Source organism: Halichondria panicea, chromosome 5 (genome assembly GCF_963675165.1).
Source record: "Halichondria panicea chromosome 5, odHalPani1.1, whole genome shotgun sequence".
Lineage (NCBI taxonomy): Eukaryota > Metazoa > Porifera > Demospongiae > Suberitida > Halichondriidae > Halichondria > Halichondria panicea.
In genome coordinates this window covers 1,867,075-1,885,417 of record NC_087381.1, presented here as the reverse complement: position 1 = coordinate 1,885,417, position 18,343 = coordinate 1,867,075, and the positions used below count along the sequence as shown (strand labels likewise).

Genomic DNA, 18,343 nt, shown 5'->3' with positions numbered 1-18,343 from the left:
CTTCCGTTTCCAATCCCTCTTTACTCTATCTATGGTGGAAGTGAAAGCATGTCTGCATGGTTGTGTGCATGGTTGCCGTAACTTCAGGATCGAGAACAACATTGCATCCATAGCCTTTGGTAATTCCCAAAATTATTTTTGATTATTTCTAACCTCATGCATGCAGTCGTTTCTCCCTTGAATTTGTAAGGTTTACTCGCTATTGGCAGCTAGCTACTATAATTAACTAGTGCTCAAGCTGGCGCTTGCAAATGCCTCTCGCCATGATTTACTTTCGCTCAAAAGTAATAGAGTGTTATAGAAGAGGGAAAAGTTTGTTTGCATAATTCAAAAAAGTTTATAATCATTTTGCAACAACAAATTGAATAAAATCTGCTGATAAAAAAGTTGCATAATATCTATAACTGTCAGACTTATATACATGTTATCTTAGACTATTGTATATGGTATCATTATTTAATACGTATAGTGCTTACCAGGACCTGAAGGAAGCAAGAAAGAAGAAGATTGATTCTGTTAGGATGTGGGGTTTAAATGGCCTGTAGCCAAACAGTGGGAGCAAACCTTTGTCAAAGGCATAATAGTCAGTATTATATAGCCTGTGAGATAAGTACAATTCAATCACAGAATTAAATCAACGATACCGAAGCAACTGCATGTTATTTAAATGGCCTGTAGCCAAACAGTGGGAGCAAACCTTTGTCAAAGGCACTGAGAATTTAAGCACAGACAGTATAGTATATAAACAAGCAAAGTGTGCATCTATCTATATTAATACTGAGAAGAAAAGACTTGTGTACATGTATCTATTGTTACCAGACTTGTGTACATGAATCTATTATTATCTAGTCTATATGGTATCATTTGTTTTGTGGCTTACCTGTATACCAGAACCTCAAGAAAGTTGATTCTGCCACTGGATTCTCTAACATGTGGGGATGAGCGCGCATGCACATTGCATCCACAGGAATAATTAAAGAAGGGTGTGTCCAAAGATCAAGTCCATGCACAATGGCTACTATAGCTAGCTAGCTGTTTTAACAGATCTTTTCTGACTCTTGTAGCTAACAAAAAGCTAGCGCTTTAGTGCAAGGCTAACTCATGTGTTGAATAGAAAGTTTGTGCGAACAGATGATGCTACGAAAGATTCTGAAGAGACTGCAACAGCCTTCAATGTGAGTCAAACTAGCCATAACTTGAGAACGAAGCTTTAGTTTGCTAATCCACGAATCAAAATCCAAGAGAACGTGGCTAGAAGCCTATAGAAGCTGTTAGTTTTCGTCGCATTGCAACCGTTGAGCAGTTACAGCTGGAACAGACACACAGACACACACACACACACACACGGTCAGCTTTACCGTATCCCTCGTGCGGCTACGCCTCGAGGCATAATTACAAGTTACTCGTTATAATGATCTAGTACGAATAATGTACTTACAAGTTGCTATACATAATACTAGGCTTTGTTGCTATTTGCATGTCTTCAGGCCTAAGTAACTCATATATTATGCTTGCCACCTCATAGCGCGATTTGGTAAGGATTTCTTGACAGTGTCAACTATCCTTTATCAACTTTTAATTTTCGCACTTTCGCAGTTTATTTATAGCCCAATCCTTCGTGCTTTTGGCAGTTCTAAAGTGGATGGTTAAATTTCAACAGCATCTCCTGAAGTTTATTGCCCCAAAGCACAGCTGAGTTATAGGTTGACATTTTCAGTACCACAGCCAGGCAGCTTAGAATATGTTTATCCAGCTCAGAGCTTTCATGTCTCTCCAGATACTTCTGTTGTGTTCTGTCTGTTTTGTTGTGACTCCGGTACTGTCGGAATTCCATCCTCATGTGCATACTGTGAATAATTGGAGTCCAGTGCACGTTCAAAACGTGCTCGAATATTTGAGTATCAATGCAACCACATTTGCTCCCGATCAAGTCTACTGTCCGGCAGGGTCGCTCAACGATACTTACAAGCAGAATACAATATTCATTGGAGTGCTTGGTTGTTTGGACCCATTTCTGTTGACTTTGTCCGATGACAACGTAGATGCTATAAGGAATCAGTCTAATAACTCCTGCCTACCTGGTCTTCCCGGGTACTACCCGCCTGTATCAGGTGAGCCGTAATGTATTCCCGGGTATATATGCATGCGTGCATACTCACTCCTTTACGTTTATTTCGCTGCATTGCGACCTATATAAAAACTTGCAATTTGCAATTTAAACCTGCATGTCTTTTGTACAAAATTATTACAGCCGCTGTTGGTATACAGTGGAACCCCTCTATAACGGACACCTTTGGGGAACAATGTTTACAGAGGTGGCCTTTGTTAAGATGTTGTTTTGTACACAAACTGTTTATTTGGGACCATGTAGGGTGCCTGGCCGTAACAGAGGTTCCACTGTACTATCGTATAGCTAGAAATTTCTGTGGCCCAAAAATTCTGCGAATTCTGCGAATGAATGAGTAAACGCTGCAAATGCTTATTAACCACGCCTAATTTAACAGTTGAAAGTTCAAAGAAACATTATACGCAGAATGCTATTTGCAGAATTTTTAGACCGCAGAAATTTCTAGCTATACGGTATATATAAATTATATGCTCATGCAAGCTAGGGTGACCGCTATATATTATAGACAGATTTAAGGGCCCTATAATCATAAAAAATAATAATGAGTGTAGATTGTGCTATTTTGCTTGCAATACAAGCAAGCAGGTATACCAACCCCCCCCCCCCACACACACACATACAGAGTACATCCTAGCTCTGCTAATGCATGTGGAGGAGTTTAACAACCGCACCGATGTCCTTCCCTACCACAAGATATGCATATACTCTGGCATCCCATTGGACCTTTCAGTAGATGTCAAGACTGGATTTAATACTTTTATTGGACTTCCAATCACTCCTGTTATCGTGGACGTAGCAGGTGATCAAAATTCAATCTTTCTTCAGCACCTTGTCTTACCTTCCAATATTCCATTGTTACGTCACTCTAATTACGGGAATTTGCTCCCTGTGAACGGCCATAATGTTTGGAGTAGATTAAACAGAAGAATACTGAATAGATCACCGAGTCAAACAATTTCTGTCGTGAAGCTTGCTGAGGAACTGTATGAAGAATACTTCTTTGTAGCTGACCCGGACGGCATTGAAGTTCATTATGCACTTCTAGACCTCTACAAGTTTTACGGTTGGAAAAATGTGGCGTACATTCTTGCAGATGATTGGTCGGCTACGACACTGGCTTCGGGATTTTCTCGTGTCTATACAGGAATTGATGTAACGTAAGCTATACTGTGAGAGATATGAAGTGACTGATAAGTGTGTATGTGTTGCATGTGCATGTGATGAAAATTATGAATAAAGGAAAACTATGTTTAAAGGACTATAAAACTTCAAGTATATAATTATACTTATAAATTTCTCATTTTGTACTGTACGCAAAATTCATTTTTGCTCATGCATGCACATGCATGCACATGCATCAGGCTGTACTTCTTTGGCTACCAACAAGTGGATGGTGACTTATTGAATCTGTTCAAACAATTGAGTCAGAATGAGCTACAAGTGATAGTCTTCCATGGCACCGTGCAACGCTACTTTGATTTGCTCCTCGAGGCTTCTCGCTACAGCTTTGTAGGGCCAGAGTGAGTTTCAGTGTGTATAATTAAGTTGTTTAAATTGACGCGTATGCATGCATGGTGTTGCTAAAACCTCGCTCTATACAATAATACACTTCTCTTTTTTATCACGTTGTCCATGTAATAAAATCATACAGTCCCTTTTGTATGTTTTTATTACACGGTCACGTACGTAGCCTCGAGGTACCATTAGGAAGGGTCGTTGTTATAATGCCTGCCTGTCTTAATTTCGCATACATTATTATACAGATATGTCTGGATCTTTCCCTATGCCGGAGCCACGTTCCCTGACAGCTACCAGCTCTCCAACTTGTGGTGTGGCTACACTGACGAAGAGGTGTTTATCATCAAGAATGCACTGAGTGGTACTCTCTCTGCTGGAATATCAGAGGGTATCTTTAGTCAATACAATTATTTTGTTGAGAAGTTTGTTAATTTCTCCAATCGGATTACTGGAGATTTGAGTTTCTACAAAGATAACACTCACTTTCCTCAGACTTCACGCATTTATGACATTATTGGTAAGTTAGTGCATGTGCTATGATCTGGATAAGAGACTGAGTATAGCTATTATATATATATATATATATATAGATTGCTTATATATTCATTGGTACTGCAGAGTTTTATATACATACATGCATGCATGTATATACCAGGAGCATATATACGCATGCATTACTGTAATGTGCTACATACATAATTATAAAATGTGTTCTGGGTTTGTATTCCTGTAAATATGTTTTAATGTATATTCAATGGTACTTCAAGTCTTAATCTATACTCACAGTGTATATAGCTATATACTCACAGTGTCTATAGCCGTTATGATTTCCTATTAGAACAAACAATAATATGAATGTCTCGTAAATAAATTATATATACAGGTTTGCTGGGTTGGTCTCTTCAGACACTGGTTGAAGAGAAGGCCTTCCTCCTCAACACAACCCAGTCCATGGTGAATGTATCATTTGACGACAGACGAACCCTCGCCTCCATTCTCCATCGAGTAGTACTCCAATCCCCCGAAGCAGTGGCAGGTAATCTCAGCTTCATAGATAATGGCCATAGAGAGAGCACTTTTATCAGTGTTCGAAACTTTGTCCCGATTGAGAACAGCAATTTCTCAGTCAACTCTTCACAAAGTTTTGCACCGTGGGTGGTACAAGTTCGGGCATGCATAATGAATCGGCCAGCTGATAAGTCGGTGTTTGAATTTGAGTTCTTCGATGAGAATGGGACCTCACTTGGTCCGGATCAGAGCTTCGTTGTATTCCCCTCAGGCTCAACCACTGTCCCTTCGGGAAAGCCATATAGGCCATTCAGAAGAGGTGACTTGCTTTTTGTCTGGTTAGATCATGTGTATAGTGTCCCGAAGCCTGAGGGTATGTATATAGTCCCGAGTACTGAGGTATTTCTCTGTAGCTCCATCCAATGATGCCTGTTACACAGTAGCTAATATTGGGAGCTTTATGCACATGGCAAAAATCGGCCAAAAATATTTTTTTGTACTCTGAGCTGTCTGTCAGATAACAGTTGTATATTTGTACCTTTACTCACACACATATGTATACCCCTCCATCCATGCAGCCCATGAGGCCACTATTATCAGTTCTGTGTCCTCGATCCTCATATTTACGCTGGCAGTTCTTGGCTATGTTGGAATGGTGTACTACCATGACAAGAAGAGGGAGATGTACAATAGCAGCTGGATCTTCAACGAGGGCGACCTGCACTTCATCTCGGGCGGTCAGTCGAATGCTAGAGTGCATGTCATAATAGCTATAACCATGCACCGTGTATAGCAGGTATATATATATGGCGACTCTAGGTTAGGGTTGCCCCCCCAAAAAAGATGTCTGCGCTAAAATAATACCTGCTGTATATATGGTATTTGAATAAGTTACTGTGCAATCGCTAGATCATGGACATGAGGTATCTATATAATATGTTATAGTGTCACAATACCCATGCATGCAAAGGTTTAAATATGGGATATATGACTATATAAATAATACCTCATGCACATCATGCTATGATAATTATAGATTTCTGCATGGCTATATAGATGACAGTTGATAGGTACATGTATAAGCATTGATACCACTGGCCATGCAGTATTGCAATGCTACATGTATGTATATAACTAGAGCTCAGTAGGATCTTTTGTTCATTTTGGAAAAACTCATATATACCAGAACTTATTTGTATAGTGTATGTATGTAGCATGCAATTACGATATTTGAGTGCTCGTGATTTTTTTGCACTCACTGCATGTAGCTATACGTTCTTTATTGTGCAGAACGTCAGCAAGGCATTTGGGGGCGGCTGAACAACATCACCAAAATGATGGGGATTAGGAACGCAAGTAACATGATGGAGGAAGCAACGAAATTGTACGTATATATCTGATTAAATCCGTTTACACAACACCTATAATCTGGGTTGAATCCGGTTCACGTTGTGCATGGTAAAACGACCACTAATTGCATTTGTGCCAACATTGGCTGGTATATTATATATAGGGAAGCTTACTCTATAGGAACACCCACAACACCTCAGAATTATTAGCCTTTTGTGTTTACTCGCAGCTGATATATGAACCACCTCCGGAGGTAGGTTGGCTAATCCAGATTAGACCCGTTTACACGAACGCATGCGGATAGGTTTAATCCAGATTCCGATTAAAGGCCTCGTGTAAACAGAGCTTAACAATGTTATTCCTGTGTAAGTAAGTAATTCATGAACTGTACAACCTATACAACTCCTCTGCATGTATAACACTGCATAGAAACCTAAAATTGACCATTGTATATATCGTTTGCTTTCCTCTTCTCTAAATCACCGAAGAGACCAGCTGGTATCAAATCTAGTGAGGGATTGCTAAATATTAATTACGTACTGCACTCGTAATTATTATAATTATATAGCATCACCTCACACTCAATCCTGCCTATGTAGAAATGACGGTAACATTGCTGTACTGATTCGACTCTCTCTGCCAAATAAAATGATCACGGAGAAAATGTACCAAGAGTGCAACATCATGAGGTACGTATAAGGTGACACTTCCTCACCCCACAGTGCCAGATATACATACCTACAATAATCTAGTATAGGGAGCGGCCAGAATGTATACTGCTATTATGGAAGTGTCCCCAACATAATTATACTGATAATCTTCTTTTCAGGGGCTTGAAACACCCTAACATCTGTCCATTCTTTGGCTGTCTACTGAACGGAGCAAAGTCAGCTCTACTGTACAAGTACTACCCTAGGGGCACTCTTAAGTATATTCTCTGCAACTCTAATATCGAGTTGCAGAGAGTGTTTAGATTATCCTTTGCCTTGGACATATCTCATGGTATGGAGTATTTGCACTCTAAGAAGATTACTCACGGTCGTTTAGAGACGCGTAACTGTGTCGTCGATGAAAATTGGGTAGTGAAAGTGAGAAGTAAGTTTGCCATTTTGCATAGTAACTGAAAAAAGTCAACCATTGCGTGTATATGTAGTCACCCTTTTGCTAATAGGTAGCTAGGTCAACCTCTGTTATAAAGCCAGGTCAATGGAACCCCTATAAAGCATGTGTTTTTAAACACACGTATAGCAAGCACACGTATAGCAAGCAACTTCCTTAAATAAAGCTATGCACGGTTCGTCTGGTCAAGAGTGACCGCTATACAGACATTTTCCCTTCCGGTACACCCTTAAACTAAGGATACTTCCCAGTTAGAAGTATTATATACACACATAATTATAGCTATATACTAACTTAAGGGTGCATGTTAAATTCCATCCTTCAGGCATGGACAGGTTAGAGCGTGCATGCATGTGTTTGTTGATTAATAATTATTATACAGACTATGGTTTGGAGGATCTTCACAAAATGAATGTTACTTCAAACGGCAAACCAAACCAGGTACCCATGATTTGTAATTGCAGAAACTACATACATGCATGTGTATCATACAATATTAGTGCATGGATATCTTAATTGCCGTTGCGTGTATAATTATGGTGATGTACCTTACATATTTTATAGGTAGATTTTCCTGCTATTTCACTGCATCACATTTATATGCTGGTATTAAATTCTGCTCATATTCAAAACGCTCGAGTGGTTTTCGTGCATGAGGTTTCTTGCATTTAAAATTATCTGCAACACAGAAATAGCAGAAATTAATACCCTCGAAAATAATTACGTATTACCTTAAGATATACGTAGATACTTGACTCAGACATGTATTTTTATATTCCTTGAATTGGAATGCACAACAAGACTGCCTGTATATAGTACCTCACACTAATGTATAGCTGGTTATTTTCAAATTTTAGTATTTTTCGTATCAGTAGAGCACCTACGAAAATTTAAAATGCGAAATTTTTCTGGCACAATAAGTTCGACGTAACTATCCTGAGCTGTACGAATATCAAAAATACGAACATTTGCACCAATGAATATTACCCGCAATATATACGGTATTCAGGTGGTGGTCGGTATAAATAAAAATAACCACCTTCATTATATATAGGTGTAAGAGAGGCATTTGAATTGAGATTGAGAATTGAAAATATATCAATCCGCAGCGCTTCAAAAATTCTGGGCATGCACATGCATCATTGTGTATCAGTAATCATAATTATTGATTAATGTTATCGTAATTTTATATGCATGGGCCTGCAGTATGCAGCGGGATATGTACGGTGTGGCTCCAAGGTGTCTGTGTTAAAGGTGGCTCCAGAGGTCCGTCTCCTAGGAGCTTTGCCCAACCCATCAGCGGACATGTTTAGCTTTGGTCACCTCCTGGAGGAGTTGCTCGTCGATAGGAGGAATGACTGGACTGGTACAGATTCATCGTCTAAAGGGACCACGCAAAAAGAGCCCATCTCACCCAACCTATTCAATGTATTTACAACACAATCTATATACTGCATGCATGCATGAGGCAAATCTTTTGGTTGTATACCGTGCATGCTGTACAAGTGTGTAGGTCTACATCTGGGTGTCTATATAGTGTGTTTGGTTGTAAATTACAGTTGGGTGAACTAATGTTACTTTGGAGACAACTTGGCCTGGGCGACGTTCCTATAATTATGACTATATATATAGCTATAGCTGCATTATAGAAGGGTGACCACTATATGAATTTGAATGACTTTACTTAATTTTGTATGCATTAATTAAATGTTGGTGGCCAAGCAGCATGATTGTTCATGATAATTCATTGCATGCATGGGACATTCTTTATATTAGCTGATTTATGGTGTACATGCACACATGCGTGTGTTATTAATTATCCTTATACCTTTGTTTAGCTGATCAGTACTTGCCTGGACAACCGACCTCAACAGAGGCCATCGTTTGAGAGCGTCACTCTGCAACTGACTGACATCGTACTCACAGAGCACAACATCACTGAACATGGCGTGGTAACTCATAGTGCAACATTAGCAGTAATTAGTGCACCATGCATACACTATACATAGTACCTCATAAACTGCCCACTATAATTATATAGTTGCAAATTGATTTTGCCATAATCAGTGTACAAATCCCATATATGCTCTTGCCGTATACGGGTGTGTGTTTAGACCATAATGATAATTATATGGTGTAATAACTGTTAGTTCTATAACTATATATATTATAGAGACCATGCATAGAGGTTAAATGTTGCCCTGTTGTGTGATGGCTGCAGATGCAGATCTACTCTCAACAGCTAGAAGATCGTTTGGAGGAGCTATTGGACAAAGTGTCCAATCAGAAAGACAAACAGACCGAAATCATGCAACGTGGGTACTATCTTTATACTCTTACATCATAATAGCTATACGTGCATAATTATATGTGATGCTATACATAGCTATAGTTTTGATTGCTCGTAACTTATGTTTGAGAGATCGCTATTAATATGCTCCTATATATACACTATATGGAAAATATGGTGTGTTCAGTTTACATTAACCTGTCCCTACACATGCAGATTACATCCCCAAGACGATGGTGGCGACTATAAAAGACGAAAAGGACGTTCCTATCACGGAGCACAAGAACGTAGCTATCTTATGCATGTGAGCGTTTCAGCGTAATAATTATCATGGTGTTTGTGGCACTAAAATTAATGTTGTGTCAGTAGTGCAACATTTAGAGAGAGTATATGCCGTTTTTTAAGTAGCATTAAATTATGTTGGCATAGAGTTTATAGGATGGCTATTGATCCATTGAAGCCAAGATCTAGGTAGCCATTGCTTCTCCACCATGTACGGGATAAGGCTGCTATCATTTCTATAGTTATCAGGCCAGGCTATAGGTCCCCCTAATAATTTTATTTATTTGATCAGACAGTGTATGCACTGTGAAGGTTACAAGCCGAAAGAAGTGAGGTTCACTATATTATTATTATATATAATTTATACTGTCTTAATTCTACAGAGAGTTGACGTGTACTGAGTTGCTCTCAGACAAAATGAACCCTGAATCCATCGAGTACCTAGTGCTGACAATGCAGAAAGCTATTGAGGGAGTCACTGTCGCCTTTGATGTGAAGAAGATCCACTCAAGCGGAAACATGTGTAAGAGAATTTCCTCCTTCTCATAATCACATACCAATTAAGGAATGTCACGTTGGCTACCACTATACTGTGAGGTCATATAATTACTATACACAATAGGGGGCCGTTAGTATGTGCGTGGTGTGTGTGTGCGCGTGCATGTGTCTGGTGAAACTTAGCCCTAGGGTTTTAGGCATACAATACAACAATGACATCCTATAGCTGTCTCTTCCCCCCTCCCTGTTCTTATACATGTGTGTAGATCTCTGTAGCGACTTGTTTATTATTACATTATCACATGCATGCATGCAGGGATTCTTGCCTCGGGAATTCTGTCTGATAGCGGCACCAATCAGATCACTGAGGCTACCAATGCTGCCATCACTGTATTGGACACCTTCAGTGGTATCTTCCTTCCTGGTCTGCCCTACGTGCACCCCACAGTGCGTGTGGGGATCCACACAGGTGAGTAATGATTGAAAGGGTGGGTGCACGTATTTGTGCAGTGCATGGAGCCGTCAATAAGTGACACTTGAATAATTGTTGTTGGTGCCCAGAATTGTTGAAGTGGTGCATATGGCAATCCTCAATCTCAGTCAATACACACATTTATATATATATATAGGCTGTTAATGTCTATATATAGAAGTACCAACCATGCATTGATCACCGACCAGTGTGGGCACATCTGTACTAGGAAGGTATATAGTCCTTACATCTCAGCGAGCAAACACAACCTCTCGATAATATGGTCGCAAAATTATATTGCTGTGATTATTTTCATGCATAGCATAATTTTACATGTTAATAATCTATTACCTACATCAGGAGTGTATAATCCCTGCACACATGTATACTTGCAGGAAGCATGCTGTGTGGAGTTATTGAAGAGCCTGTTCCACAGTTGGTTACCCTCGGCAAATCTATCACAACTGCCATCAACATTGCCAGTGCTGGCAAAGGTATCAGTGTGCATGTCTCCTTTTATAGTATGCATAATAATTATGCATGGCCATTAATAATGTTTCAATTTCATGATAGGTGTAAAATTCACCCCCGAGCCCCCTCTACCAACACACATATCCCACACACACACACACACAGATGGACAGATTCTCGCCAGCTCTGAAGCCGGACAGCTTCTCAAGAATTCCCCCGACTTTAGAGTCACTGAAAATGCAACCATACCTATTCAGGTCAGCAATAAAGACTGTGCATGTGCACGTTGCTATACATGCAGTATAACCATGCACATGCATGCATACAAGAATACTATTTCATACTAGTAGCGTAGAGTCTCCAGCAATCTGATTGGCCAATACATGCATGGTTTATATTTCCCAAATAAAATGCTCTTGCATGTACCGGCCTATACTAGATCTAGCAACTAAACGTTACACTGTTTTGGAAGTATAGCGATTTAGAAGCCCATGCATGCAGAGGTACTGCTTTAGTAACCCGAACACAAACCCTGTTTGTATGACCTGTATTACAAATAAAAAATTTTGAATTTTGACACAATTGTGTAATGTTTTAATCTCCTTTTTCTCACCACCTAATGCAGGATGAACTCCTCCCTACTGTGTGGATAGAGCTTACCACATGTGAGAGTATTAGCCGTAGCAGTGCCCCCCAGACACTTGCCCTACCCCTCGACAAGAATGTGACCATCAAACAGTGTGTACGCAAACATTTAATGTCAGTATCTTCCCCCTCGGAACCTAACACTCCGTTGATCGAAACCCCACCCAAGAAGAACAGATTCAACGTTCCCTATAGCAGCTACGAGCAGCCCACAAAAACACGACGACGATTTGATATGAAACGATCCATCAGTCTAATCAGCAATAGAGTTCTTCCTACCAACAACCCACCCAAATCACGTTCACCCTCGATTCAGAGCACCAAGAGCTCCAAACTTCAACCGAGTGTTGATTCAGGTGCGGGTACCGGTATCGGTATATTCAATGGAACTTTTGAATCAGTGTCTGAGGGGAAAGGTCAACCGCAGAAGCCGGCAATTGCCAGGGGGCAATCGGATGGTTCTGGTAGCGTAACCTCCGACTCGTTGATTAGGATTCGACCATGGAGTGCAAACTCTGAGCCAGCTCGGCTGATTGATATGGAGAACCTCCATGGCAACGACTCACCTGTTTGAACTATGAATTCTGAACGTTAACTTATACACGATTCACACACCCAAAAAAATCCACTAATGTACATGTATACTCATAAATTAATGTATACACTGTATTCTAATGTTATTTTGTTTACAGATTAGCTTCTTTTTTGTGCAATATTTATTGCATGTACGTGTCACCATAATTATAATTATCATAATTATTAACAGTCATTAATTAATAAACTACAATAATAATGACACAAAAGTCACTGATTAACTAGTAGATTTTGTCAAGTGGTGATAGTTAGGCAGTACTTTGATGAGATATTCCAACTGTTGCTGATTCGACGCGTGGGCAGGAATGGTCTTTATATATCGGGTGCACTTTGACCCGTACATGACCGTGTTCGGAGAGATCGTTTCCATGGAATCCACTGTACACCCCGCCCCTATTACACACTGCTCAGTCACCGTCACTCTCGGACCAACGAAACCTGCAAACAGTATATATAAAACAGGAAACAGGAAACAGGATATGAAAGACACAGGCAACCTTAATTACACACACAACACATACTCGGTGTGGTACTTCGAATATTATTATGCCCTTTTAGCATGCATCCACCACTGGAATAATTAAGGGCCAGGTACCCAGCTATATAGGTCCAAAATGAACAGTTTGTGTACAAAAATCCCTCCCTCGATCTGTATAAAAGAACATGCAAAAAATCCCAAAAAGCTTCTACAATTATAGTATAGTAGGTTTTCAAAATTTATCAATTCAACACACACGTAGGTATATACCGTATAGCGTGTAATTTTCATGGGGCAAAATATTTGTGGTTTTCGTGGTTGGAGGTCTGACCACGAATATTTTACCCACGAATGAAGCGATTTTGCCTACTTTTACCTGCAGTGCAAGCAGCAACCACGAAAATATTACCCACGAAATGTCTCAATATTGCTGAACCATGAATATTTTGTCCCCCGAAAATTACCCGCTATACAGTAGTTATTTTGGTGTACTTTTGTGGCTATATACAGTGTACCCAACCACCACCGACCAGTGTGGCTGGGTGAAATTCACTTACTCTTTGCTTCCAATGTGTTGAAGTCACCAACACACTTGCTCTCGCAGTCTAAAGAGACTAAGTTAAGGATAGAGTGGCCGGGGGACAGTGAGGAATAAATTAAGGGGGAGATATATAGCAAAGAAAAAAAGGGGAACGAGTTGAGGTGGGGATAGTGGGGAATAAAGGGGAGGGGCATACGTAAATCTTAACTTGGCACGAACTGCATAATAATACTTATTGTAGACTCAGTGTTAGGATACGGGATTTCACTTCAAATACATTTCCCCTTCCAATGATAAGTGGAGTCGCTTCTTCACCATTCTCAGGTTTTCTTGAGTAGGGAACAAAAATCGTAAGTATTAGATGCCATGAGACCGAATGTTTTGAAATATACAGGCACAAGCTCGTTGTATATTGCATAAACATGAGGATTCTCTTGCTATAATTATGTGTTTATATCACGACGACCTCTTACCAAATCACATCTCGAGGCTATGCGACTGTGTAATAAAAATAATGTAACACGGAAGAGAGTGTCACTGTGTATGATTTTTATTACACCCTTGTTACCTTGACAATGTAGATAATACAACACATAATGAAACGTTTTTGTGTCACTTACCTATTGATAATGGTAACTTCCTCCTGTATAAGGTTACCCTCTCCGATGATAATAGGACCTCCTTCAGCTAGTATCTTGGCACTGGGGTGAACGACTGTTTGGGTGCCTGTATGTGTGTGTGGGGGATAGGATGGTTGGATTGTATGTGTGTGTGAGTGGTGTGTGCGTGGGGTGAGATGGTTGGAATGTGTGTGTGTGTGGGTGGGGGTGAGATGGTTGGAACGTGTGTGGTGTGTGCGTGGGGGTGAGATGGTTGGAACGTGTGTGTATGTGTGCGTGGGAGTGAGATGGTTGGAACGTGTGTGTGTGGTGTGTGCGTGGGGGTGAGATGGTTGGAACGTGTGTGTATGTGTGCGTGGGGGTGAGATGGTTGGAACGTGTGTGTATGTGTGGGTGGGGGTGAGATGGTTGGAACGTGTGTGTGTGGTGTGTGCGTGGGGGTGAGATGGTTGGAACGTGTGTGATGTGTGCGTGGGGGTGAGATGGTTGGAACGTGTGTGTGTGGTGTGTGCGTGGGGGTGAGATGGTTGGAACGTGTGTGTATGTGTGGGTGGGGGTGAGATGGTTGGAACATGTGTGTGTGGTGTGTGCGTGGGGGTGAGATGGTTGGAACGTGTGTGTGTGGGGGTGAGATGGTTGGAACGTGTGTGTGTGTGAGTGGGGTGTGTGCGTGGGGGTGAGATGGTTGGAACGTGTGTGGGTGTGTAAGTGGTGTGTGTGTGGGGGTGAGATGATTGGAATGTGTCTCGTACCGATAGTGACATCTCCTGTCAGCTGTGCTTCAGCGCACACTACTGCACCTTTGGCAATCACGAAATTTCTGAGAAAGAAAATAAGACGCTAGTACGTACATGCAGTCACTATAGACTAGATTATACATACAAAGGTGAATTAGGGGATATATTTAGCAGTTCTGAATATGTATAGCTTACCCAGAGCTCTTAGGTGCCTTGGTATTCATCTTACAGCGTAGCTAGCTAGCTTATTACTGAAATCTCTGAGAGATTGTACAAACATACAAAGGGGAGTGGCTCGGGAAGGCAATGTGTGAGTTTCCTGCCCCATGAATTTGATTAATTCCATAGCATTCTTTTGCAAACCACTAACTATTTCCATGTTTATGGTGCAATAATTATCAGTGCATGTACTCCTGGAGCAAAGACTGTCTTTACTGAGTTTTTACAAAAATAATTATATAGATCTACGTACTGCTACTCTAGATTAGTCAATGAGCGGTTGAACCGGAGTCGGCTTAGGCTTAGCTCTATATAATTGCCCTAACTGCACGGGCCGAATAATAAAACATAAAAGCATATACCCTATGGCTAACCTTCAACTGGGGCACTTGGTAATGAACCAGTTGTAGTAGGTGCAGCTTCTACGAGAAATGAGAAGTACATAGCAAATGAAGAAAAGAACACTTAGTCTAAATCTGATTCAGCAGTCAAAGTCAGAGGTGTCTTGTAAGCAGGGTCTCCCTCACCTATGGCATGAAAATTAAGACTATAGAGACATGTTTTTCTACACGTCGAAGGCTTAATATTGGTATTAATATCTTCCCCACAAACAGTGCATATATAGCTACCTCTATGTTTGACAAGCTGCTGTACCAGGTCTTCCAGACTTAGCGGATCATTGTACAGAATGAGTACCAATTAACGTATTGAATATCAAGGTAGCCTTTTCTTGACTGGAAACCATTTACACATGCAAATACACATCCGACATCAGTTGACTGGCTTTGGTGTAATCATCAAATGGACTGACAATATTCCTTGCTGCCATTTCTCTCACTAACTTATTCTGGACCAGTATATATAGATCAGCATGCAAACAGTCTCAGAGGCACATGCATGCAGTGTGGACAAGGCTATGTTCAGTATAGCTGTGAGTGCGCACATGCAGTGTATCCAACTGAGTTACTCTTTGTACTTAGGTATACTCAAATTTATCGGTGGGTAATTAAAAAAAAGTTCTCGTACCTGGAATAGTAGCGAGCCCACCTGTCAAGGTAAGTATTTTATACTGCATGCAACTATCAATTTTGTTACTGACAAAGGTGACATGGCATTATTGTAATTATGGGAATTGTACATGTATATATGTCTAATCTTTGTTTGGTGTGGCACAAAGTAATATGACTGCATCCTTTGTCTGTCTCCATGCTGACAAAACGTGCACAGCATACTCATGCAGCTTCACAGTTGCTTATAGCCTCGATTCCAGGCCTGGAATCGAAGCTAAGTTGCTTAGTGCCGGCAATCGAGATTATATTTTCTTTGTTTCCAATTGATACCTACTATCAGGGGGCATGTGATTCAGTAATGGGGGTAGCTCTGAGATGTACGCTTTGGACACAATAAGTTTCCCGGGCTTTTGTGGAGTTATGTAGACTTCATTGTAAAACATCACGTGAATCACTTCCGTTTCCAATCCCTCTTCTACTCTATCTATGATGCGCATTGTTATAATAAGGGGGAAACCCTTTGTTACACCGGCAGCTGCATTTGCACACTCAGGTACGTACTAGTAGTACATCTATACTGTACTAGACTAGACTCGACTAGACTATACTAGTATCCCGGCGCGCGCGGCCTTCAAGAAGATGAAAGTGTTCAAAAGAGGGTATTGTGGAATGAATGATACAGCAGTGAGTGTATTTAGCAAGCACATAAATTTTCTGTCTACCGACATATAATTATAAATGTTTGCAGAAAACTGTAGCAGCAGCAATTTTTACACACTCTAATCCGCAATTAAAGATCCAGCACTCATGGCAACAGCCTTCTAGAGCACTGAGCTGTGTCCCTAACCCTACAGGACCAAGTGTTGCAGCTCAAGTATCTCTGCAACCTGACACTGCAGCCAAGCCTGCATTGCATGAATTACAGAAGTTCACGTACACGTCTCCAGTGTGTTCATACAACGAATGGGATTTACTGGAGGTAATGACTGTTGCATGTGTTTACCCAGGCCGGGCTGTGTGCGCGCATGCGAGGGATTGGTTGTCTATGGCTGTGTACGTGTGTGTGTGTGCGGTAGGTAAAAAAAAATGAGCTGTTTGAGCAAACTGGACACTTTGACTGCTCAGTGGCATATCCAGCTATGGGCTCAGGGTGCTTGCTAAGCTAAAAATTATTACTGTTTTCATCTGAAAGCTTTTCATAAAACGGTGAGCAGCACTAGCTAGCTATTGAAAGCTAAAGCTTTTGCAGGCTATATAATTATTGAGATCACACCTTAAAAACGTTGTCATGCGCAGGGATAGTGGGTGTGGCTTCCTGTCCGTGGGCATGCACGCAATCATTTTTGCGTGCTCTCAGTATCCTCCTACTCCCCATTTCTTAGAAATGCCACTGGTTGAAAAAATATTTATTCTACATAGCTATAATTATACTTGAAACTGGTAAGCGATCCTAGTGTTTTCCCGGATCTGATCGTCATGGCTCTTTAAAGTTCATTCTCGTATATATGCGACAATATCCCAGTGTAAAGTTCAAATAGGGTGGCTAGACTATGTAAGATGGGTGTCGCCATTCTCGACCTTGTAAGGAACCAAGCCTATATCTACAGTTTTGTTGCATGAGCTGCCGGAATTTCAGTGTCAAACAAAACAGAACTGCATGTGCATACATGTAACAAGACTGTTTTTCTGACGTTCCTCCCCCCCTAAGGAAGCATGGTCATTGTACTTTTCTTTTGTTGAGCAAATATTAGTATAAATCCATGGGTGTGGAGTTGCATGTAGCTAGAATCATAAATTGGATCTGTTTTCCCAGGAAGTGATTGTCGGTAGAGCAGACGGAGCTTGTGTTCCTGAATTTTCCGTCGAAGTTAGAGCCAATACGTACGACAAACACTGGCCATTCTTTCAGCAAAATGGAGGAAAACCTTTCCCCAAAGAGCATATTGAGAAAGCAGTACAAGAGATTGAAGAATTGTGTTTCATTCTCGAGCAAGAAGGGGTCACCGTTAGAAGACCGGAACTTATCAACTATGAAGATGGCTACAAAACTCCCGATTTTGAGTCACCGTGTGGTTTGTATGCTGCTATGCCAAGGTAAACTATCTTATCGTGTACACCGGCCAAAATGATTGTATCTAGGAAGTAATAGTAGTAATTTTTTCCCATACAAATATTTGCCATAAATTGCTAGAGAATTGGCCGGGGGGACACACCAAAAAGACAGCTGCTTACAGAACTGATCTACTGGCTGCTCAATTTTCGATTCATTGGCGTAAGGCACTGTCCCGCTTTCTTGTTTTCATACTTGCACGTGTAGGTACGCATGCTCGGTATAGCTTAGCACGAAGGCCAGGGGCACTCCC

The 18,343-nt window shown here is 40.8% G+C and overlaps 3 protein-coding genes across 5 annotated transcripts in view; 2 read left to right on the top strand and 1 right to left on the bottom strand.

Annotated features, from left to right (window-relative positions):
- The first annotated feature begins 1,395 nt into the window (after positions 1 to 1,395).
- LOC135336427 (receptor-type guanylate cyclase Gyc76C-like) lies at positions 1,396 to 12,544 on the top strand. Its single transcript, XM_064532214.1, has 19 exons — positions 1,396 to 2,111; positions 2,751 to 3,285; positions 3,490 to 3,648; positions 3,892 to 4,163; positions 4,530 to 4,973; positions 5,233 to 5,391; positions 5,945 to 6,038; positions 6,604 to 6,693; positions 6,834 to 7,099; positions 7,506 to 7,564; positions 8,330 to 8,551; positions 8,962 to 9,075; positions 9,345 to 9,438; positions 9,630 to 9,717; positions 10,079 to 10,218; positions 10,510 to 10,662; positions 11,061 to 11,159; positions 11,302 to 11,393; positions 11,762 to 12,544. Exons 1-19 carry the CDS (start codon positions 1,742 to 1,744, stop codon positions 12,353 to 12,355), a joined length of 4,044 nt encoding a protein of 1,347 aa, XP_064388284.1. The 5' UTR covers positions 1,396 to 1,741; the 3' UTR covers positions 12,356 to 12,544.
- Positions 12,529 to 15,056, bottom strand: LOC135336614 (dynactin subunit 6-like). Its single transcript, XM_064532482.1, has 6 exons — positions 14,947 to 15,056; positions 14,767 to 14,834; positions 14,015 to 14,120; positions 13,653 to 13,723; positions 13,411 to 13,458; positions 12,529 to 12,813 (listed from the first exon to the last, which is right to left on the bottom strand). The coding sequence occupies exons 1-6, from the start codon at positions 14,973 to 14,975 to the stop codon at positions 12,593 to 12,595; spliced, it is 543 nt and encodes a 180-aa protein (XP_064388552.1). The 5' UTR covers positions 14,976 to 15,056; the 3' UTR covers positions 12,529 to 12,592.
- Positions 15,057 to 16,523: 1,467 nt separating this feature from the next.
- Positions 16,524 to 18,343, top strand: part of LOC135336506 (glycine amidinotransferase, mitochondrial-like) — a 37,751-nt gene continuing 35,931 nt past the window's right edge. For all 3 annotated transcript variants that reach the window (XM_064532338.1, XM_064532337.1, XM_064532339.1), the window contains exons 1-3: positions 16,524 to 16,664; positions 16,729 to 16,959; positions 17,794 to 18,074. In XM_064532338.1, the coding sequence (XP_064388408.1) occupies positions 16,620 to 16,664; positions 16,729 to 16,959; positions 17,794 to 18,074 (557 nt within the window). In that variant the 5' untranslated portion in view covers positions 16,524 to 16,619. The remainder of the gene's footprint in view (positions 16,665 to 16,728; positions 16,960 to 17,793; positions 18,075 to 18,343) is intronic.

What these genes read in the sequence shown, in the direction of transcription:
- LOC135336427 (XM_064532214.1), top strand. Translation starts at nt 1,742, where the DNA reads ATGTTTATCCAGCTCAGAGCTTTCATGTCTCTCCAGATACTTCTGTTG. An exon ending in GTACTACCCGCCTGTATCAG is followed by an intron (nt 2,112 to 2,750) that starts GTGAGCCGTAAT and finishes ACACACATACAG; the next exon opens with AGTACATCCTAGCTCTGCTA. An exon ending in TCTCACCCAACCTATTCAAT is followed by an intron (nt 8,552 to 8,961) that starts GTATTTACAACA and finishes ACCTTTGTTTAG; the next exon opens with CTGATCAGTACTTGCCTGGA.
- LOC135336614 (XM_064532482.1), bottom strand. Translation starts at nt 14,975, where the DNA reads ATGAATACCAAGGCACCTAAGAGCTCTGG. An exon ending in GAAGTTACCATTATCAATAG is followed by an intron (nt 13,724 to 14,014) that starts GTAAGTGACACA and finishes TCCCTACTCAAG; the next exon opens with AAAACCTGAGAATGGTGAAG. An exon ending in CAACACATTGGAAGCAAAGA is followed by an intron (nt 12,814 to 13,410) that starts GTAAGTGAATTT and finishes TACTGTTTGCAG; the next exon opens with GTTTCGTTGGTCCGAGAGTG.